General features: G+C 34.3%; 2 protein-coding genes across 2 annotated transcripts; one reads left to right on the top strand and one right to left on the bottom strand.

The window, feature by feature from the left end:
• Positions 1-1,538: 1,538 nt before the first annotated feature.
• On the bottom strand, positions 1,539-13,670 carry LOC128245137 (polyribonucleotide 5'-hydroxyl-kinase Clp1-like). The gene is made up of 12 exons (XM_052963383.1): positions 13,564-13,670; positions 12,549-12,626; positions 10,635-10,748; positions 10,031-10,156; positions 9,560-9,673; positions 8,069-8,267; positions 7,284-7,373; positions 6,904-7,004; positions 6,165-6,303; positions 5,770-5,850; positions 4,408-4,501; positions 1,539-2,769 (listed from the first exon to the last, which is right to left on the bottom strand). Exons 1-12 carry the CDS (start codon positions 13,579-13,581, stop codon positions 2,658-2,660), a joined length of 1,266 nt encoding a protein of 421 aa, XP_052819343.1. The 5' UTR covers positions 13,582-13,670; the 3' UTR covers positions 1,539-2,657.
• Positions 13,671-15,472: 1,802 nt separating this feature from the next.
• LOC128242551 (probable nuclear transport factor 2) lies at positions 15,473-23,126 on the top strand. The gene is made up of 4 exons (XM_052959743.1): positions 15,473-15,701; positions 18,231-18,299; positions 20,200-20,295; positions 21,465-23,126. Exons 1-4 carry the CDS (start codon positions 15,603-15,605, stop codon positions 21,576-21,578), a joined length of 378 nt encoding a protein of 125 aa, XP_052815703.1. The 5' UTR covers positions 15,473-15,602; the 3' UTR covers positions 21,579-23,126.
• The last annotated feature ends 1,283 nt before the right edge of the window (positions 23,127-24,409 follow it).

The raw sequence follows: 24,409 nt of genomic DNA, 5'->3' as shown, positions 1-24,409 counted from the left end.
GCTCAAAAAGGGAATATGTTTGTGTCCCTTCCATACGGCTACAACAAATTGAAGGATTTAAAAATTATGTGCAATGTTCATCACATCATGCCATCACGCAACAGAAATGTTCCATCCACAAACCTTCAAGGCCACATTTTGGGGTCAAAGTTACGTGTCCCTTCATAACTTCTCCTGCTGGAAGGATTTCAAACAAGAGGCCCAAGGCCCTGGCTCTCTCCTCTGATGTATGAAACTCACTGGCATTTGGTCAGATTTGGCACATAATTGGAACTTTGAAGAGACACTATGGTCATATTTTTTTCATTTTAAAAATATGATACAGGGAAAGAAAATAATGAAGGTGCTAACAATGTTAAACAATGTTAAATACTGCTTTTTTATAAATCAAGGGTAAAACACTTGATCTTCTGGACATTTTTGGCCAATCACCGGACCAGGCCCCAATATCACGACAATACTCAATAAGTCAAATCTCAATCTCAATTCATTTTCCCACATAACAGTATGACATTATTAAAATTTACTAATGTTTTTACTATTTTTAAAAGCAGATTCTCACACGATTGTTTAATATTCTAAAAAAAATATTTCTACAGCACAAAATGCCAATATCTTAGGGTCATTAATTTTCAGTTGAAATATGATTAGGATTGGTAAATAAATAAATGTGCTTGAGTTGTTACAGTGATAAATGTGGCAATTTTGATCAATCAAAACCTCTTGACCTGATGTTTGAATGAGTGGTTCAGAAATGGTGATGGTGAAGCTAAACAAGAGCGCCAACTGTCGCAAAATAAGCACATCCTATTTTAAGACACCAAGTTTGGTGACGAGGCTGTATGTTTAACAGTTAAGTCGAATTTTGAGACTGGATATCGAACCGGACATATTATTTCCATGCACATTCTAAACAAATTTGGTGATGATTGGACAAAAGCTTCTAAAGTTATTGATGAAACAAACCCGATTTTAGGTTACTCCTTTAATTAAAGGGCCATAACTCTCGGACAAAAGGAGCAATATGGCTGATAATCGAACTTGTCAAAGATATTATACCAATACACATTCTGACCAAATTGTAGTGATGATAGGACAAAGGCTTCCTAAGTAATTGATCAAACAACATACTGGACACCTGCCCACCCACACATTCACTGCAGTTGAAACTGTAATTCATCCTGTTTTATGAACAGGCATATGAAAGAGACATTTGCTTATATTTAACCTGAAAATTTTCTACACTGTTTGAAGAGAACTTGGGTGACAAAAAGGTAGTTGTTTCTGATTTGTATTGTTTTCTTATCTCAAAAACCATTGGGGAGCATACACTTTTTTCGAAGCCTTTCCAAAGTTTACAGCATGCTAATATATTAGATCTAAATGAAAACTCAAATGACTCAATTCTATAAGAATGTTAACCTATTTACGAGTCCTTTAACAGTCTCTTGAAAATAAATTCTGATGATCAAAAGAGGCACATCAAAGGTAGTACATAATACATTATTGAAAAAGTAAAAAAATAACAATAATCCATGTATCTTCATGATTTTCAGTTATTTATTTAAAACAATAATGCTTGATTATAACCTGAAAAACTTGCAGGTTAAAACACTGAGTTTTAAAACAAAATATATTTTCACTGTTCTTCCTTTTTTAGCCCATTTATCTTAAACAAATTGTAAAATCACATAATGCTGAGAATCAAAACCAAAGTTATTTCCAGTATTGGGGCAAAATCAGGCACAATTTACCAATTAAATATCAATTTATTGTTGTTTTTAATGAGTTTAAAGCACAAAATAAAATGAAAAATGTCTGTTTCAGTGTATGATTACAATGTATTTCAATGAAACAAAATACAGTCGAAACTCGATGGCTCGATATTCTAGGAACTGGCCAAAATACTTCGAGCCTCGAGAATATCGAGCCAAGCGGTATTGCTTACAGAATGTTATTTTTTTATTTGTTACAAAAAGTCTTATTTACCTCGTTTGTTATTGGCTACGCTATCTCCGAAAGAGAATAGAAGAGTTTTTATTGGACATAGTTACGCATCGTAAAGTTCGAAACATGACTTATTCGATACAAAATATCATTTAGAAAATATTTTATGATTGCGCTTTTTTAACTACATGAAAACACAATGAAACAGATGCTACAATATTATTAATAAAATATTCACCTTTGGCAGTATAAACACTTAAGCTTATCTCCTTGAGTACATAAAATCAATGCAAGGTTAGTGCTATCAACCTCATCAAGCTATCAAATAAACTGTATCTTGTGTGCAGTAATTGAAGCTGATTTGAATTTCCTGCATCATTTGTTAGGCCCAAGTACCTTTAAACGTTAAGTTGCCATTTCCTGTGTTAAGTTAAACATCTCAATGGGTTCACTGTATGTACATAGTTTGCTGCAACGAATAATATAATTTCATCAACAGTGTCAAGAATAGCTGCGCTGATAGTCTGTATCCAAGGAATGTTTTAAGTCTTGTAAACATTTGTTATCTTTACAAGTATGTCCACCAACTGCAATTAAAAATTGTTTGCCATGTTGGATCTTCATCAACTATGAGTATTCCATGCCACTTTCTACATTCATTGCTATGCCTCTGTTGCCACAGTATCCTGCTTAAACCATTGATCTCTTGGTCACTGTATGTCCATAAACTGCATGTCCGTCTGCAGCAAGATGTTGCGGGGTAACGGATGGGAGGCAGGGGAGAGCACTGTGAAACTGTTCTTGTCTGGGTTATATTCGGTGCTGAAACCAACATTATAACAATATACATACTGTTGTACGAGTATTATAACCAATACCATACAATGATATGAATACAGGCTACCTATAACTAATTGTTCATGTTTTTCAGTTGCATCCTAAAGCCTCTGCACACATTTAATAGTTTCCATAATGATCAAATCAGGAACTGGGCCCAAATTCACTTATGTCGTAAATCGGAGACTCAGAAAAGTTGTTATAAATATTTACATTACAGGAGAAAAAGCATTAACATTTCTGTATAGGTAATAATTAACCTGTTCTACAATCAGGCAAACATCTTTTGACAAAATTAGTTATATTATAGATATTTAAAAATTTAAGAATTTAGTTTTCCAAGCTCGAGTCTCAACCTGACAAACGTGAGTGAATATTGGTCATTGTTGAATTTATAAGTAAAGATTATGTAGATTATTTAGAAGGTTTAAAAAAGGGCATTATGAGTGGTTGACAATACTCGCCTTCTTTACTCGCTCAACGAAGGGGCATAATTTCATACTAATCAAACTAATGGTGTGAGAGTAGTCTACTGGTATGGGTGTGTGGCTTTCACCCGAAACCACTCAGGTTTTGCACCCTGAACCTCTCATTGGCATGTTCTTTTGGCATAGTAAAGAACACATGTATTGTGTGTTCTAGTTTTTTTTAAACAAGGGAATTGACTTCAGCTTGATTAATATTACCTTATAGTAGCTGTCTTACTAATCAATCCAAAAATATTTGGAATTTACTCATTGCTACCCCTACATGTTTCATTACAGGTAACATGATTACTAAGTTTTAAGTGAAAATCTGAGTTGTAAAGTAAATGTTAGTTGCGGTTGCCAAAGCTATAACAATATCTAAGGCCTAAGACATGTAAGTGTTTGCATGTAGTTGATCACATCAAGGCAATATTGAAACCTTTTTTTCTAAAAAAAACCCAGACAAGATAATAACATGATGATGAAAGTACAGCAATATACCAAAAGTTTTCCATTCATTTTTCCCAATGCTTTCCATGTATTTCAAGGTTTTGTTGTGCAACTATAATTTATAATTATATTTTAATTAACACATAAAACTCAGCAGGATAATAGAGAATAAATTTAATATTTTCTTAGCTACACGTACAGTGGTCGAAATTAGCACAAGCCCACTAGCTCTGCACTGGTAAAATGCTTTCTGGGCTTGCTCAAATTCTGGATTTTAAATAGTAGGGCTTGTTCGAAATTTGATGCCAAGCTATAGTACAGTATATGAATTCGGGCTTGTTTATCCAAAAGGCTAATTTTAATGATTGCGCTTATGCCCATTTAAATTATTATCTACGGTCAACTTTGAAAAATGGTCTTCTTTTCCAACAAGATTTTGGTCCTTTTAACATGACCGCCTGGAAGAACAATTTTTCAAAAACATTGCATGTTTTCAAACCATAAATTTTACAAATGGCATTAACATCCCCAATATTGTTTCACTTGGTTTTGTACATTTATCTGTCCTCTTCCCACTATAATGTATTTTAAGTACTGACAATATGTAAATTAGTAACAACATTTAAAAAAACATGGAAATACATGTAATTATATAGGAAATACAAGTTTGTGGAAATACATATGGTCCTTGGAGTAGACTACTTACAAGACAACAAATCCTATAACACTGGCCTCTATCACATTATCTTCAGTGGACTCTGCAGAGCTGAGACTGTACACATGGTGTAAAAGACCCGTACCTGGAACAATACAGTATAAGACAAAAACATTTTTTGCACAGGAGTCAAATGGAGTACCCACTTGCAAATTTAAGAAGTCCAAGTCCATTAAAGCAACTGTGCAACAAATGATCAATTTGCAAGAAAAAAAGAAAACTGACATAAACTTGGTATTAATGTGTTCAGTGCATTGAAACTTACTAACTGAAGTACCACATAGTTGACAATTGATTTAAGTTTTATAGCAGTTATTTTGAATTTTTCCATTAAAAAAGATCACTGGGTATGTCTGCCTAGTAGAATTCATTCCTAATGCGTGATTGGCTAGTCGATGTTATCACGTGATATTACCAAGTTAGGTTTATAGCTTAAATATACCACTCGTTTTGAGTAAGCCTTCGTAGCACAGTAGATACAACAGTAGACTGCAATTTTGGCGACACGGGTTCGAACCTGGTCTCCGACACATTTTTTTCCCTTTTTGGTACTTTTTTTACTATTAGGATATCAAAGCGTAACACATTCCATTAAGATTTGTTACAGAAAAAACTTTTTTGGTGCCAACCTGGTGTACAGTCCCTTTAATTCATAATTGCAAAATGAAGATAGGTATTTAAAAACAATAAGTACAAGGCATATACTTGAACACAATTTGGGGAAACTGACTGGAATTCTTTTAGATATTTCATTCATTATTACAATCTTCCTTTGCACGAACTATGAATCTGACAAACATCCAAGCTCAAAAATAAAACAGGTAGACTAGGTAGACATACCCAGTAATCTTTTTAAATGGAACAAAACAAAAAACCTGCGAAAAATAAATTAAGTAAATTAGTAAGTTTCAATGCATTGTACACATTGATACCAAGTTTATGCCAGTTTTCGACAATTTTTATTTTTTTCGCTATTTCATCATAGTACAGCCCCTTTAACAGTACATGTACATTAATTTTCCTAAGTATGTAACTTAAAACTTTGATCTTCTGAACACAAAATTTATAGGGTCATCTAATTGTCAAGAGCAATATTCTGACGAAGTTTTATGATCCTAAGCAACCTATACAGAAAAAACTGGCCTACCAAGAAACAGATGGCAGGCAGTTATACTATCAAGAATATGATTTAAAATATTGCCTGAAGAAGAAATTATTTCAGTTTGTTTTTTTTCGTGGTACTAAACATTTTATTAAGAGTTTTAACAAGATTGTTCTCACAATGCATTACACTTGATATTTTACTATAAAATGATAGAGCAGTCTGGCTGATCTTATTCAGCATTTACTTACCAGGCATGAGAGGGACCAGCTTGGTTCTGTTATCTTGTGACTTCATTCCCAGGGGTAAACAAGAGTCGGGCAATGAGGGTGCTGAAATACAAGATTATATTGTTGTTTTGAAAACATCCATTTCAACTTTGAAATAATATATTTACTGAAACTTTCAAATAAAATATACAAATATGTAAAAAAAGTCTAAAAATCATCAATAATAGCATCATTCCCTCAATTGAACAATCATATCGATATTGTAACCTTAGGTTTGTATGCATTTTTTACAAATCCAATGAAGTACCGCAGAAGAATAAAAATGATGTATAATTTAGTCACAAAATAAAATTGATGAAACAATCATTTAAATAAGTTTTACTTTTACGCGCTCACTGAAAACGATGAAAACTTGCCTCCAATTTTATATATTTTGATATCTGCACATTTGACCTCGAAGGTATGAGGGAAGAGTGTGTTTTTTGGCCCATAGAAATAGTTCCTGACAGTACTTTCCCGAGCCTCGGTCCGCTGATGATTGCTTCTCTCAACAACCTACAATTGTGCCAAAATAACAATATAAATGTAATTGCATAAATATAAAGGATATTTGAATGTTAGGTGTCCTTTTCTGAAGAAATCAAAACCAGTTTGGTGTATAAACAAGTATACACGGAGTATCTAGTAGTACTTTTCAATTTATTATATGTTTTCTTTGGTTATTTCCAGGTTGTATGCACTGTTCAACTAGAGACTGCACTTAGCATTGACAGCTGTAATAACACACAAGAAATGACATCATAAACATATGTTTTCTTAAATATAAATAAACAGCAATGTATTCTTTCTTTCAAAAGGATTCTTTATGAATGAAAATTCGATCCATTTAAGAAAAAGAATTGGATCCAGGCATTTTCTCAGTTTTGATTTTGTAATTACCCCCGTAACATTGTGAACATTTAAATGAACTGTATTGTGTATAAGGCAGCACTCAACACATGGAACTGACATTTTATGGGACATAAGGATTTTCAATACAGCTCGCTGTATTTTTGCAACTGAATATAGAAAATGAAATTGATAGGCATGTAATTAATCTTTTATTGAATTTTGATATAAATCCCAAAAGTAAAGAAAATCTGTCCAAATTCTTACCCCTCCAGATTTGGGCAGTAGAATGATTTGGACAAAGTCTGGCATATCTCGTTTCATTTCATTATATAATCTTTCCTGGTCCAGAACAGCTATTATATCCACTGAAAATAGAATGAAATACACTGAGCATTTAGTGAGAATCTTGACCATTTTTTAATATATTATGATTTAGGTCATCAAGCAGAAGTTAATTGTTTGTGACTTTAAATAGAGATTCTTGTATAGAGTCACTTTTAAACAACAATATCTAAAATATAAATATGTATATCAAAATATATATGTCACGTAAAAATACATTACTTTATTAGTGATCAAAATAAGAACCAGGCAGATTCAAGCTCAGGCTTTGGCCAGTACAGCTTAAAACAAGCTGATATTACCTTCAAAGGAGCCTGCAGTGTGTTTAAGGGTCTCATATCCTGCGCCCTTCACCCATCCACCTGTGTTGATTATCACCCCGCTATGATTCACTAAAATTGCATGAATAATATTGTATGATACAAACATTATATTTAAGACCTCAATGATGTATATTCTATTAGTTTTGCAATATATTTTAATAAACTTTAGTCTTTGGCTGATTTTACATCATAATTTAATTTCAAACATTGACAAACATAACTGTAAACTAATTTATTATATACATGTTAATCTTCCATCCAAACTGTTGCATGATTTCACCATAATAATATGGATACTAGACAAACTGTGCAATATTATTAAAGGGGGTGGGTAATCAAATTCATATGCTTTTGTAAAGAAAACTATTGTTATTTTTATGTTAAAAAAAATACTTGAAAGGTATGAAATAAAATGTTAATACCCAAGTCAGTTAATATATAGAAAGTACTAGTACCACTTCTCATAGCGCCCATAAAGATACATCGCACTATAAAGTTGTAAAACCTCACAGAATAATTGACTATCATAATATTCCCTATCACCATCACTAGGTGTGAAATGCATGACCTGATTGATTTGCCAAAGAAAAATTTTACACTACTAAATTCATCAAATAACTTTTTTTACCTTGACCTCTGACCTTTTGAATCAAAACAACTTTTCTTTATAATGAGTATCATGAGTCTTCATTTGATACCAAAGAATGTATTTTTCAGCTTCCCTTTAAAAAAATAATTTTCTTGACTGAAAAAGCATATCATACCTTTTTTAAAAGTATCACATTTCATGTTGATAACATCCGCTACTCTTGAGACCATGAGATTATACAGCGTTAAGTTTTTGCTGGGACTCGTATGGCCGAAATGAAAAACAACAGGAGCACTCTGAGCAAAACCTTCTTCCACATCTGAGGGGCGTTCAATGGTAAATGCACCCATTGAGCATGGTATAGACACCTGACCCTGAAAACACAAAAGATAGAGGGGTGTTCAATGGTAAAGACACCCATTGAGCATGGTATAGACACCTGAACCTGAAAACACAACAGATAGAGGGGTGTTCAATGGTATAGACACCCATTGAGCATGGTATAGACACATGACCCAGAAAACACAAAAGATAGAGGTTGTGTTCAGTGGTAAAAGGATCTATTGAGCATGGTATAGACACCTGACCCTGAAAGCACAACAGATAGAGGGGTGTTCAATCGTAAAGACACCCATTGAGCATGGTATAGACACCTGACCCTGAAAACACAAAAGATAGAGGGGCGTTCAATGGTAAAGACACCCATTGAGCATGGTATAGACACCTGACCCTGAAAACACAAAAGATAGAGGGGCGTTCAATGGTAAAGACACCCATTGAGCATGGTATAGACACCTGACCCTGAAAACACAAAAGATAGAGGGGCGTTCAATGGTAAAGACACCCATTGAGCATGGTATAGACACCTGACCCAGAAAACACAACAGATAGAGGGGCGTTCAATGGTAAATGCACCCATTGAGCATGGTATAGACACCTGACCCTGAAAACACAAAAGATAGAGGGGCGTTCAATGGTAAAGACACCCATTGAGCATGGTATAGACACCTGACCCAGAAAACACAACAGATAGAGGGGCGTTCAATGGTAAAGGCACCCATTGAGCATGGTATAGACACCTGAACCTGAAAGCACAAAAGATAGAGGGGCGTTCAATGGTAAAGACACCCACTGAGCATGGTATAGACACCTGACCCAGAAAACACAACATATAGAGGGGTGTTCAATGGTAAAGGCACCCACTGAGCATGGTATAGACACCTGACACAGAAAACACAACAGATAGAGGGGCGTTCAATGGTAAAGGCACCCACTGAGCATGGTATAGACACCTGAACCTGAAAACACAAAATATAGAGGGGTGTTCAATGGTAAAGACACCCATTGAGCATGGTATAGACACCTGAACCTGAAAACACAACAGATAGAGGTTGTGTTCAGCGGTAAATGCATCTATTGAGCATGGTAAAGACACTTGACCCTAAAAACACAACAGATGGAGGGGTGATCAGTGGTAAATGCACCCATTGAGCATGGTATAGACACCTGACCCTTAAAACTATATTATTTTGACTGTTTTTCGAGGGTTGGGGAATAAATGGTATGGAGCAATAAAAGGTCGCTAACCATTATGTCTCCATAGGTTCAGATTACATTTAAATGAACATATATGGATGGGTGTTGTTGGACAGTCATTAAACCATACCTGACCAACATCTAGATCCACCAACATTGGAGCTCGGCCAAGGCGCACACCATAGTTAAGTAACATTGTACACAGGGTACTCTTGCCCACATCTGTAGGCCCACACACCATAATCTATAATAAAAAAAATGCCAAAATCACTACTGGGCTTGAGAATATTCAGCACATTCTAAAGTCACAAAAATCACCATTACGCATGATTATATAAAAGTTTAAAACTGTATTTCCCTTTAGTTCATTATTTCATGATGTTGAATCTGGTTTAGCAGTAAAGGAATACATTTTACATCTAGGAGGTCAAACAAAGAAATATTCTTAAGTTCATTATATCATAATGTTGAATGTTGTGTAGCAGTAAAGGAATATGTTTCACATCTAGGAGGGCAAACAAAGAAATATAACAAACAGTAACAACTTAGTCTGATTCCCGGCACCATAAGGGCCCAGGAATTCAAAAGAAGGTCCCCATACCCTTGGCCCCCTGGTGTGGTCCTTCTCAGACTTCTGTCTCATCTGCTCGAGGGCCACATGCATGTTCAGGTAAACAACATTTGGGGTGTCTTGTGATGTGTATGCTACCTCTGTCTTACCACTCAAGTAAAAAAAAGTTAAGGAAAAATTCTCATTTTACCAGTATAATTTGCTTTCAACAACTTCTTTTTAGGAACACTCTCTCAGCAATTCCTTTAGGAAAATTCTCATTTTACCAGTATATTTGCTTTCAACAATTTCTTTTTTGAAAATTCTCATTTAACCAGTATATTTGCTTTCAACAATTTCTTTTTCAAAGAAAAAAAGATCTTTTAACCAGATTATTTGCTTTCAACAATTTCTCTTTAAATAATAGAAAAATTCTCATCTAACCAGTATATTTGCTTTCAACATTTTTTTTCCGGAAAATTCTCAATTCATCAGCATATTTTTTTTTTTCCAAACAATTTATTTGTGATCCCAATTTCAGTTAGTCTTGAACATTTGATGATTGCTATGTAACCTACCGTAACCTTACAAGCATGCAAGATCAATTATAACACCAGTGAACTCAATGTGAATGGAACTATCTAAGAAAGGATATCTTTATCTGACAACTGTGCCAAGTAAATACTGCAACTTTGGATCCCGCTTTGAAAATATATTTCCGCCCAGATGCTAGCTCGCAGCCAAATATTTCTGCCTTTCCGCTCATCAACTGAAATGTCACATGTTTAATATTATAAAATATGTAACTTTATTATACATGATCTTTATCACATGTTTATTGTAATCATCAATAATTTATAAACTATATATACACTTACATCTTATAAATATATAGAATATTATAAACAAGAGCCGTCGTAAGACAGCGCGCTCGACTACGCCGCTTTGACTTAGAATACAATAACGATGTAATAACACCAAGTTTGGTCTCTTTATGTCAAACCTTACTAAAATTATTCGATACATAAGGTGACTTTGATGCTGCCCTTCCACCAGCCCACCCAAAAATTGACGAAAGTCATTCAAATAACTTGATTTCCCATTATGAAAATGTGGTTAAGAATATACAAATATGCCTTTCAAAGGGATTTGAAAAAAAAAAAATCAAGGGCCATAATTTGTATTTAGGCTTAAAACGGAGTTATGTTTCTTGTTGTAAGATGGTCGTAAATAATTCTGAATTTCATTAAGTGCATTTAATGAACAGTATAGAAGTTTTTTTATTAAAATCCCAACTTGCCCTTAACTTTTACTTGCCTAAAACTTTAACCTCAACTTTAAGTCAATCAGGGGCCATAACTTGTATTAAGGATATGGAGTTATGTAACCTCATTGGGTGATGGTCCTGAATAATTGTGTGAAGTATTAAGTCAATTGAATGAAGGTTAAAGAAGTTATTAAACAATATCCCAACCGCCCCTAAAACTTTAACCTAAGTTCCATAGTCAATCAGGGGCCATAATTTGTATAAAAGATAATATGGAGTTATCTAACCTCATTATGTGATGACTCTGAACATCTGTGTAAAGTATTAAGTCAATTGAATGAATGGTATTGGAGTTTTAAGTGAAAATCCCAACTTGCCCTAAAACTTTAACCTGCCCTAAAACTTTAACCTAAGTCAATCAGGGGCCATAACTTGTATTTAGGATAATATAGAATTATGTAACCTCATTGTGTGATGGTCCTGAACAACTGTGTGAAGTATTAAGTCAATTGAACAAAGGATATAGAAGTAATTAATAAATATTCCAACTTGCCCTAAAACTTTAACCTTAGTTCCATAGTCAATCAGGGGCCATAATCTATGTAAAGAATAATATGGAGTTATCTAACCTCATCATGAGATGGCCCTGAATAACTGCATGAAGTATTAAGTCAATTGAATGTAGGGTATTGGACTTATAAGTGAAAATCCCAACTTGCCCTTAAACTTTAACCGGACGCCGACGCTGGGGCGAGTAGTATAGCCCACCTATTCTTCGAATAGTCGAGCAAAAAAGAGCATTGTATGGGGACCCTAATGCCCATCTGTTTTTGTTGTTGTTTTTCAGACAAGGAGCATAAATCAACAGCTTTTCATCAAGAGTTATAAATAGGCCTTGCTTCAAGTGTGCATAATGTGACAAGTATCATTTGTAGAACATTCCATGTGAATATCTTAGAACTGTTTCAAATTTTTGCAAATGTAAATTTGTTAAACTACTTTTTTTGTCAGTAATTCAAGGGGCATAATCAGATCATAAATTCATCCAGTTTTATGGCCTTATAAATTATTATGACATGTATACCTACATATATAAATTGTGACTCTGTACATTTTGAAAACAGTAAAAAATCAAAATCAACTGAAGATATTATGATTTCCAAGATATATCATTTGAGAATATAACTTTACAAAATAAATGACAAGTTTTAACAAAAGGTGACAGAAAGGGGCAACTTTGCGGAGTCTATGATGACAATACCTAGACCTTTTCTTCAAAAATAAGAAAAACTAATTTCAAACCTCTAGAGCAACAATGGACTTAGATTCCACTTCAAATCTCAATTCTGATTCCTTCTCCAGCTGGAACTCCTCACACCCCTGTGAACATTTTAACCACAAATACATTTAATACTTGCAGGAAATTTTTTTTTTTTATACATTCCGGATAAGTGTTTCCGGTCGTATGACCTGTGATTGAAAAATCAATAATACATTATTTATTGAACATTATGCAATTTAAATAATGTCATTTCAAAAAGGCTAAACAAAACAAATAATTATTTAAAAAACAAAACATTAAAAAATTATTCCAACTCTTATGTGCTATCATGGGGAAGTCTTTTCAATGAACTGTGATTTCACATTATTGCGCATCATGACATCAGAAAACAGCCCACATACTAGTCATTTTTTATAAATGTTTTTGAAATTTCAAGGTATGCAAGAAAAACGTCATTTTATGATCTTCATGGTGAAAAATATTCCAACTTATTAAAATTAAATAGTGTTTTTAGCAACAATTTATTGCTATTACACTGTACATGAACAAATTTTTTTTGGATTTTCAGTTACAATGGTATCAAAATATTCATGATGAGAGTTCTGTATAGTCTTTCACAGTTAATCTAAGTAAGTAATATTTTTATCTCTTGGGTCATCCAGGGCAGGCTGCGATGTGAAGTAAGTTTCTTAGCGAAATGTGTTCCTTCATGGATTGAGTTAAGTTTGTCTTTAAATGAAGTCCAGTTTTGATTTACGCTCTTCTAAGTTCTAGACCTCTCTACTACTTGAGATTCGGGCAGTATGATTTTAAGTGATAAAATTCGCTTTTACATTTAATAAGATGATTAAATCAAATTGTGACGTTACATAGAAGGTCAAAATATGTCTGCTCAGAAAATTATCAATGATGTCCGAAAAATCTTCAATCCGAAATTAGATCGTATATTGCATTAATGTACATTTAAAAAAAAACAACAACAAAAAGCAAGCAGTAAACGGAATCAAATATTTAAAAAAAAAAACGTTTAAATACCTCTTCTTTTTCTGTCATGATGTAATTTATTATTAGATGAAAATTAAATAATCATAAAAAAAATTCCGTACTGGGCACACGACAGTTTCATATCAGGTGCGTGCTGCTATCAATTTCCTCTAACGCAGTGATCTCCCTTGAGAAGCGGAATGATTTGTACATGTATGTCTACTATGAAATCTATGACCAATACACATAAAATGGTCTATAGAACTGAATCAGGGACTGCTAAAGTACCAGATTACATTTTTTATTACAATATTGATCAAGAAAGTTTGTCACTCGGAAGTGTTGACACGATTTTCATACAATTGATCTAGTTACATTATATCGACATTATTACAACTCCTCGTAAGGATTAGTATCTGCCACCACCGACTATTAACAAATTCTCCTTCTTTCCAAGAACAGTCTTCCATTGGAACAACCTCTCAACCAACATAGTGGCCTGTCCTACCCTGGAGCAGATCAATCAGACTGTCGTTCAGATTGAACATGTCTCGCCATGTACATGTAGTAGGGTTTTATCAAACGTATTTTTCTTTCAATCTGATATATTCCTTATATTCTTAACTTTGGTGTGATAAGCATTGACTTAATTATGTATTGTATATCTAAGTTCCCTCCCATGTAGTACCTTATTTTTAGAATTATTATGCAATCTTATTCCAATGAGATCAAACCCAGAACTACCAGGAGTTTTCCAGTTTATAGGAGGTTTCCCTTTCATATCCGTGTTTTAAAAGTGTGTTAACTGTTAAAATACGCAAAATATTACACACTCTAACTTATTACTAAACATAAACTTATTTTGTAAATCAAACATTCCAGGTATGTTTCATGAATTGATTTTTATTGAAATCTGGTACATTCTAGTATGATTTTGAACTCCACACGGACTCAGTTGAATTTTTGTGGTCTTTTACAAAAGTCTTGACCTAACGCACAAGCATAAAAATCATTTATTGAATGGAGTACCTAGTAGCACTAGGACGTTGACTTTATACATGCATGTAGATATACAATACTGTATATCATATTAAACATTCAAACGTATAAAATCAATATTTAAGTTGATAAACATCTAACCATGTTCTTCCAGAAATCTTATTATTTGATATGCTCAATTAAAGAAGTTATATATTATAACTATAACTATATAGTTGTATATATTAGTTTGTGGGTTCAATAAAATACAGTCGATGTACATTTATGTACAGTTTATTTACATGGTATATAGTAAACTAGTAAACTAGCAGCTACAGGAATATCTAGGCAAAGCCCCGCAGCATGTACGGGCAGTTTATGTTCATAGCTTATCAGGTGATATCAAGTTACAATGGCTATGCTTAAACAATGTATACAACAGAAGCAATGCTATTTGCTTACACAAACTAAATCGATCATCTTAAATAATTTTTGCTAATCAAATAAATAACTAAATCCAAATTACAACAAAATATGATTTATTAAATTATTTTATAAACTTAAATACGTTTAGTCAGTCAAACGCTCTGAAGGTGAATGACTATACTGTATAGCGCATAAAACCACTCGTGCAGAACTAACACAACGTCACCTACAGGCCATTACTTCAAATCAAAGAAAACAATTTTCTCCTTATTCAAATTTGAAATGTGGAAAGTTATATTATTGGTCAGTATTTGGTTATATATGACTTTCATATATATTTTTTGGTCAAACACTGAGTCAAATTCCTGTGGTTCAAATTTGTAAATCTCATATAATTTTTCTGAAATATTATCCAAAATGTACAAAGATTATACACAAAATGTTTTATGTATTTTAATATATTTTAATCAAACTGTGTATTTTGTAGGAACTTTTCGTAGGAATTCGTACTTTACGCGAATAGTGCACTTTCCTCTAACTAGTCCTACCACGACGTATACCTCCTTTTTTGAAGAGCTAGGCGGCGAAGACAATTTCCGACTGTTTTTCTAGAATTTTAGATCAAAACTTGAGATTTTTTAGATTGACATTAACGGTTATCTGAACTAGTTGGTTCTGTGGACATAATGAACCCAGACTTTCAAAAAATCGGGGAAGCGTTTGTTGAGCACTACTATAAAATGTATGACAGTGGTATGAAGGATGCATTGCTCAGCTTGTATCATGTAAGTGTAATCAAGTAGCGGACACTAGTGTAACTGATCAGTAAAATGAAATAAGATACAGTTGAACACCATTAATCCGAAATCGTAGGGACCCAAAAATTTATTTTCGAATAGTGATATTTCGGATTAACAATTTTCAGAAAATGACAGCGTTCGCGAATTATAGATGACGTGAAATACTAAGTCATGTAGATATGAATGTCGGTAAAATGTTACCAATACGATACATTGGGTTTGAGTGATATTTTGTACACTAAAATATTTGTTGATTTGTTTAATAATGCACCAGTCAATTGTAACCATGGTCCCCCCAGATCCGGGGAATAGCGGGGACTTTGACTTTCGGTCCAGCCAACCCTGGCTAAAATCCTCGTCCTGCGGGGACACCAGCCAACCCTGGCTAAAATCCTCGTCCTGCGGGGACGAACAGATGGTAAAATCCCCGCCAAATGCCCGCGGACCCTAGGTAAGGCCCATTCCCCACTATATTTAAAGCAAAGACAAAACCACCGCATTCACCCTGCACTGCGGGCCACCTGAAAGGTAAAAACATGGCCCATTTCCCCGGCTATCCCTGGTGGTGCCAGGTGAATGCGGTGGTTTTTTCTTCGCTTTCAATATAGCGGGGCCTTACTTAGGGTCCCCGGGGTGCGGGGGCATTTGGCGGGGATTTTACCATCTGTTCGTCTCCACAGGACCAGGGGGGGGGGTCGTGGTTACAATTGACTGGTGCATAAATGACAAATAATTCGTTATTATACTTCTTTATTAAAACTACTTTAAACATTTAAAACAAAATGGCAGCATTTTTATGCATACGGATATAGCACAGATTGTTCGGTAGTAGGTCGAGTGAGCAACGCAGTGATCGAACCTAAATGAGATCAGGGCTTTTTCTATAGTACCCACGGGTCCGACTATCGGACCCATTCCCAAAGCAAAATATAAGCTATTTTTCCCAATCTTCAGAAAAAAATCCCAATCCAAAAAAAAAATTTTTTTTTTTTTTTTTTTAGAAATTCTTTTTACCTGTACTCGTCTGATTCATTTTCAACATCCTAACAAATTTTCATCACATTCAGAGATATGAAAAATTATTTGTCATGATTTATTGCAATAGATATTTACACCCCAAGGATTGATATTTCAGCCATTGTGGGTCTTTTAAAGGGAAAATAAACTAATATTAAATCATTTCCTTATTCACAGGAGACTAGACAGCTTTTTCTTTTCACTGTAAAATTTCCCCATTTCCGCATTTTCACGACACAAAATTTCCCAAAATGTCAAGGGTCTTTTTCCCAAAATGGGCAGAAAAAGCCCTGGAGATAGACTTTTTCCAATGATATTCAGGACATGTTAACCAGCAATTATATACATACTACTTGCCCAAATGAATCTTCTGCAATCAATGTTTGTAAAATACATGTGCTCAATGTCACTCTTTAACGAGCGCTTATTGTGCTCCTTTGTCACCGATTGCATTCGCAGTATGGTGTGAAAAATAATGACATGATCGAGTTTGAAATAAGAATTGATAAATATGTGTGTAATACCAAATCGGGACCGTAATTTGTACTTCGGAATTGCGATTTCGGATTAAAGATTAAACATTTAGTTAAAGAAGGAGTGAAATCGGGACCGAAAAACAATTTCAAAAAAGCGATAATTTCGGATAAACTGTGTTCGGAATAGCGCTGTTCAACTGTAATACAAAACCGGGTCGTTGCCATTTTTAACATTTTTACTTTGTGTTGAAGAAACTAGAAGTAATGTCGGGCACACAAGTCATTTCCGTTGACTCTCCAAGGACAAGGCTTGAGTTTTTTGTAGTCTAACCAAGGATTAATGGACGTCATAAGTCATGATTTTTGTACTTGGCAGACTGAAGATTTTTACATAAATTTAAAATTGATAATAAAGTACCTCTGAACATTCATTATTGTGGCTTGTGCTTTTTTTGAGCCTGCTTTTGCTCTCTGTGACAAAACAACCATGGTTAGTTGAAGTACGCAAGTCTGTCCATTTGTCTGTAAATCCAATAATGTCTTATGCTGTTACTAGGCCATTCACAGGAATTTCAAAATAACTCAGCGCAAATGGCTACCTTTGGAAGCAGTGTGTCTTGTGCAAGACCCATGTCGGTAGGTTGAAGGTCTAGATCACTATTAAGCTTTTCCGGGCTGTAACTTCACCATTCTCTGCAGGATTTTAAAATATAAACTGTACAGTGTATGTGGAAAGGATTTTGGCTTGATGGACACTTCGTCAGATGTCTGTGAATTTTACGCAAGACGATTTTGTCACACCCAGGACATTATCCTTTGTTTGTATATATCATATATGATTGTTTTAAATATTAACATTTAAATCAATGGTATTTTTGTGAGTATTTTGTCTGATTTTAAGACATAGGACGTTGACAACAATAAATTCAAACTGATTTAAACCTCAATAAAAAAAATGTCTGAAGATACGCAATAAAGTTAAACAAGGATGTAACCCTTTATTTTTGTCTCATTTTTACAGGATACTTCTCTCTTGACGTTTGAAGGAGACCAGAAACAAGGAAATGTTTCAATTGTAGAGAAACATAAGGTAAAATTGTTTCTAGAGCCAGGGTACATGCTATCAAGCGGGCCCTTCTTTTCCTACTTTTCCCTACTTTTTAGCTCGACTATTCGAAGAATATGGAGAGCTATACTTCTCACCCAAGCGTCGGCTTCGGTGTCGGCGTTGGCGTCACCCCTTGGTTAAGGTTTTGCGTGCAAGCACACATAGGTTAATATCTCAGCAATTACTTGAGGTATTGCATTGAGACTTTATACAATGGTACTCAACCATCCAACCTACTTAATTAACCAAGTTTGATAACTCTACTTTGCATTTAATTCAAATAATAGGCCTTTATTATTCGACTAAGAAATTCTTGTTAAGGTTTTGCGTGCAAGCACACATAGGTTAATATCTCTGCAACTACTTGTGGTATTGCATTGAGACTTGATACAATAATACTCAACCATCCAACCTACTTAATTAACCATGTAAGATAACTCTAGTTTGCATTTAATGCAAATAATAGGCCTTTATTATTTGACTTAGAAATTCTGGTTAAGGTTTTGCGTGCAAGCACACATAGGTTAATATCTCAGCAACTACTTGAAGTATTGCATTGAGACTTGATACAATGGCACTCAACCATCCAACCTACTTAATTAATCAAGTAAGATAACTCTAGTTTCATTTAATGCAAATAATTGCCCTTTATTATTCGACATAGAAATTCTTGTTAAGGTTTTGCGTGCAAGCACACATAGGTTAATTTCTAAGCAACTACTCGATGTATTGAATTGAGACTTTATAGAATGGTATTCAACCACTCAACGTAATTGAATAACCAAGATATATAACTGTATGTTGCAAATAATTGCCCTTTATTATTAGACTTAAAAAATCTGGTTGAAATTTTTCATGTAACCACATTTATGTTACTATCTCAGCACATCATGTATTGCATTGAAATCCAATCTAACAGTGATCCATGCATGCATCCAAAACTTTTCAATCCTTACACTTAGAAGCGGCGGAATAGTCGAGCGCGCTATCTCTGTGACAGCTCTTGTTTGTAAGGCTCCTACTTTTCTCTACTTTTTCTTGAAAAAGCCCTACTATCCCTACTTTTTTTGTGAAAATAGTTAACAAAATAAAAGAAAAGTTAAATGCATTAATTGAAATAATCTAAAGTTGATTTTATTAAGAAACCATATCTAGTATTTTTGTAGGATTATTTTGATGCAGAAGGTCTCCAGTGCTGCAAGAGGGGTTCTATGATGAGAATGAATGGTGCATGGTCATTAGTCATAGACACCCATTCCAGGTTTATGGTCTCATCCTTAGGCTTAAGTCCTCTTAGTTTCAAAGCAAAGATAACTTAATGTACATCACAATTGATGAATAGGTTTAGTAGTCATTTATTTGCATACAAAAAGGTAAGTAAAGAGCCTTTACTATCAAGGTCAATGTCACAGCAACCTTCTGCAAATTATTTGGCAGAAGTGACCACCATAGTGTGAGGACCTATTGCACACAAGACTTAATGGGCCATGTCGCTACCCTTGAGGTTAATGTCACAGCAACCTTCTTATGATTTGCTATATAGCCTTACTGATGATAGTTTATGTCTGCTCCATATCTTTGTCTAACAAGGTCAGATTTTAATATAATTTGCCATTGCGACACATGGGCATACGGGGGGTATAAGTCTCATTCTGTGATGGCTCTATTTGAAGTAAAACAAGGTCATCATTGCACTGTGAAAGGCATGTTGTATTAAATATATTTAAAAGTTAATTCATTATCAGAATTTACCGGTACGGCTAATGGGAAAAAATCATGATGTGCGACATACTAGTATCTTCCCTTTTCTGCCAAATATCATGCAATGTGACATACCCGATAAATGTTTATCACTTATATTTAATAATTGCAAATATTTCAGCTTATAACTTCTAAAACAGCGCATGCGGTAACTACAATAGACTGTCAACCCATGCTGAATGGATCGGTGTTAGTGAATGTATTAGGACAACTAAAGGTAGGCTCACAAGTTTTTTGAAGTGTGACTCATAGTCAAGACCTGACTCGGGAACATTGCTATTTGCTAGTATGATTACTGTCATTGTGGTGGCTGCTGTTTTCATTTTTAGCTCTACTGGCCAAAGGCCAGAAGAGCTTATGCGATGGTAATGTGTACGTAGTATGTGCATCCGTGTGTTCGAGTGTCCGTGCGTCTGTAAACAATTGCTTGTGAACACGATACAGTCTTCAGTTTTGATTGTATCTCGTTGAGACTTGTACAGTATCTAGATATCCATTAGAGATCGGTTCCTTTCGAAAACCAGCCAGATCCACCCATGCATGCCTAGATTATGGCCCTTGATAGTATAAAAAAATGCTATTGTGTAAACAATTGCTTGTGAACACGATACAGTCTTCAGTTTTGATTGTATCTCGATAAAACTTCTACAGTATCTAGATATCCATTAGAGCTCGGTTCCTTTCGAAAACCAGCCAGATCTGCCCATGCATGCCTAGATTATGGCCCTTGATAGTATAAAAAAATGCTATTGTGTAAACAATTGCTTGTGAACACGATACAGTCTTCAGTTTTGATTGTATCTCGTTGAAACTTGTACAGTATTTAGATATCCATTAGAGCTCGGTTCCTTTAAAAACCAGCCAGATCCGACCATGCATGCCTAGATTATGGGCCTTGAAAGTATTAAAAAATCAGTTTGTCTGTAAACAATTGCTTGTGAACATGATACAGTCTTCAGTTTTGATTGTATCTCGATGAAGCTTGTACCTTATTTAGATATCCATTAGAACTCGATTCCTTTTAAAAACCAGCCAGATTTGCCCATGCATGCCTGGATTATGGCCCTTGATAGTATAAAAAAATGCTATTTTTAGCCAAGACTACATGAGCAAAGTCTATTTTTAGCCAAGTATACATGTAAATTCGCAATTGCTTGTGAAGGTTTGTTCAAATTATGCCCCTGGGATCATTACTAAATAATTTCTTCCGTTTTATTTAGAGAATATGGCTACAGATAATAGATTCTGAGACCAAGTAATCAATTGTCTGCAACCTCAATCATAAACAATCGATAATCAACAAAACTTGATCACCATTTTATCTCTGTTGTCGAGTGTGTATAAATCATTGTAAGATAACACTGGTGTTGTTTCTGTTTTTTTCAGAGTGATGACGATAAACCATTGCCATTCACTCAGACATTTGTGTTATCCCCATCGCCCGAAGGAGGGTTTCTCATCATGAATGAAACCTTCAGATTAGCGCTACACAACTTCTAAATCTTTCGGACACTTAAAAACAATGTTTGGAATGAAACAGAGAGATACTTAGTAACCTTAAACAATGGATCTTGTTTCAGAGTGACTTATACACGCGTGAAGCACACAGCTGATATTATATCCATCAATTGGACATTTTGGCTTGATGTTAAATATCGATTGGTACAGTCCCATGAATGACATGTCAACATATTCAAATACATTTAATGGAGAAATTGCATGATTTGAATTTTTTTAAACTGAAAGCGATGTTCGTAAGTAATATGTTGATTTTATATGTGAATGAAAAGGAAATACATTAAGTGCTATTTGAATGTAGTTTTGTTTAATCATCTTTTTAACTTAGAATTGGAAAATGTTGAAATACAAATAAATCTGTCCTGCAACTTTTGATATTGTTTATATACCTTGTAAAATATATTTTCCCATTCAAGTGATCAACATTATTGTGTTTTTTAAAAATTGTGTATATAAGGCATATCTAATTTTTCAGTTGTTAGGATTTCGTTTTAAAAAAGTTAAAAAAATATTTCCATATAAAACATGTTTTGGTAGTGTCTTCTTTAAGCTCACAACGTTCCATCATAAGCTATAGTCTTTATAAATAACTGATTACTGGAATGATAATGTTCCTTTAACATTTTCTAGGAATTTAAATGATAAGCCATGCTTTTAGGCAATAAATAACTACTATTTACTTTATAGAATACCTTATCTTATGTATACAAACTGTACTTTCATTTTGACCGCTTTTGTTGGCTTATAACATGCATAACCCTTAACAAATTGTTCGTTTTATTTTTGCTTTTCTGATTGAGGCTAGGGGCATTGTGGTGCCAATGAGTCGTTTAAAAGACCAATAATAAAGGCTAAGTGTTTAGCACGAAATGCCAATCGAATGCCTCTATACTTGGCCATTGTGCATGCTTCAGCTTCTGAATTACTCTCTTAATAAAACCAATAATGGATGACTAAATAAATTTTTTAGGCTGTTGTGATCTGCTTAATGGATTTTTTGTTGTCGGAGCTCTTCGAAATGATTACTGTGAATCTGTTCAGCGATCCAATTGGCAGCGGCGTTAGCCTGAACACTAAGGCACATAACACCTGTTAATTATTCAGTGTGAGTTACAAAATCAGGTCATAACATGTACAAGGCAGGGATCAACCAAGACAGCTGAGTGTTGTTTTTTAATTTAAGAATTTTCCAAAGTTTTTGTAGAGAAAAAGATCTCTCCCGCTAAACAAAATAGGAGGGTTGAACATTTTTCTCAAGTCTTGCTCTGGTTAGATCCCTGCATTAATGTATGCATATTGTATAATTGTTCCCTCTTTTTGTTTATATAACTGTTTCATTGATTCTTTAGGTTTATGTCATATTTTAAGACGCTTTACTTTGTGTTGTATGGAAAAAAAATCTGTATGCAGTTTCAGACATTTGTGATTTTAAAGGCATTTAAGATGGACTGTTGAATTAATTCACCTTCATTTGTAATGTAATTAACACTGACTACTGGTATGAAATGCACCTTTTGTTAATAACCTTGTCGTTTGTTGTTGTTGTTTTTTTAAGAAAAGGGTCCCTGTGTAATGGTCATAGCGTGGGGTCATTGGCGTGCAAAAACTTAACCTTGGCTAAAACTCAGAATAAAGTATCACAAAAAAACATTTGAGCTATTTAAACTAAACTTGGGACACAATAATTTTACCTGTGAAAATTGGCACATTTGTATGAAGAGTTGAACTCAGGCTTTAATTATAGTTTGAGTTATGCTTCTCTGTTACATTAAGTGTTGGTATCCAAATACTGTGCTTTTATTTTTCTGTAGTGTATATTGCACAAAATGCAATTCTAATATAATCTCTGGCCCAAGTGAAATTCTAGTGTTACTTGCCTGTTGAGTTTGCATTGTTTAGAAATTGCACAGTACAAAACTGTAATGGCTGTCAGATTTCCTTTACATCTATGAGTATGCTTTAATTTTTCCCCAACGCCCAAATATTCATCTATCTTTTTTGCCTAATCTAGGGGACTTTAAACGCAGTGATTCTGAGGCCACCACGGGGGAAATGAGAATTGACTGGAAACAAAATACCAAGTCATTAATTGCATAATCTATCTTGAAATTGAATTTGGGCCTTCCATTTAATGTAAAGGCAAGAGCCTGGTCTTTGGAGTCACTGGGTAAAGGTCCCAATTGTTTAAATTAGAAACACAAGAGTTGTGTATTAAAATGAGATACTTTTCTTTATAAATAAGAAGCAGTGCCTCAAATTTGTTTGGATTGGCCTTTGTTATTGTACCTGGATAGTTATGGTTTAAATGGCGTAGCCTTGACCTTAAATTTTTAGTAAATGCCAAACCGATTCGATGTTTAGATTCCATCTGGCTAGCAATAGTTCCAAATCCGGATCTAGAGGCTCCGTGGGGGACATTTGAGATCGATGAAGGTTGTAGGCCCCAGACCCCTGGGTATTTTTCAGCATTGACATTTATCATTTTAGCATTGACATTTATCAGCTGTTAGAACCCCTGGAGTATATAGCTTTTGCTTTACAGCGTTACATAGTTGGCTTTCATTTAAGAGTGCCTGTTATATATATCTCAAAGTTATATAAAGAGTATATGAATTAAAAAAAAAAATCCTGCTTGTTAGGTAGGTTTAGGCTTAACATACAACCCATGGCCTGTGTTTTAATCACGAACTCGCAAGTCCTTGACCAAGTTTGGCCAAGTGATGCCACTAAGCTTTTATTACAAGAAAAATAATTGCATCTTCCCTTCATCTTGAAAGGCAAGACACTGAAAAATATAGAGTATCGAAAATACT

The sequence above is a fragment of the Mya arenaria genome, chromosome 8, assembly GCF_026914265.1.
Source record: "Mya arenaria isolate MELC-2E11 chromosome 8, ASM2691426v1".
In the NCBI taxonomy this organism is placed as follows: domain Eukaryota; kingdom Metazoa; phylum Mollusca; class Bivalvia; order Myida; family Myidae; genus Mya; species Mya arenaria.
This window is presented reverse-complemented; position numbering and strand designations above follow the sequence as displayed.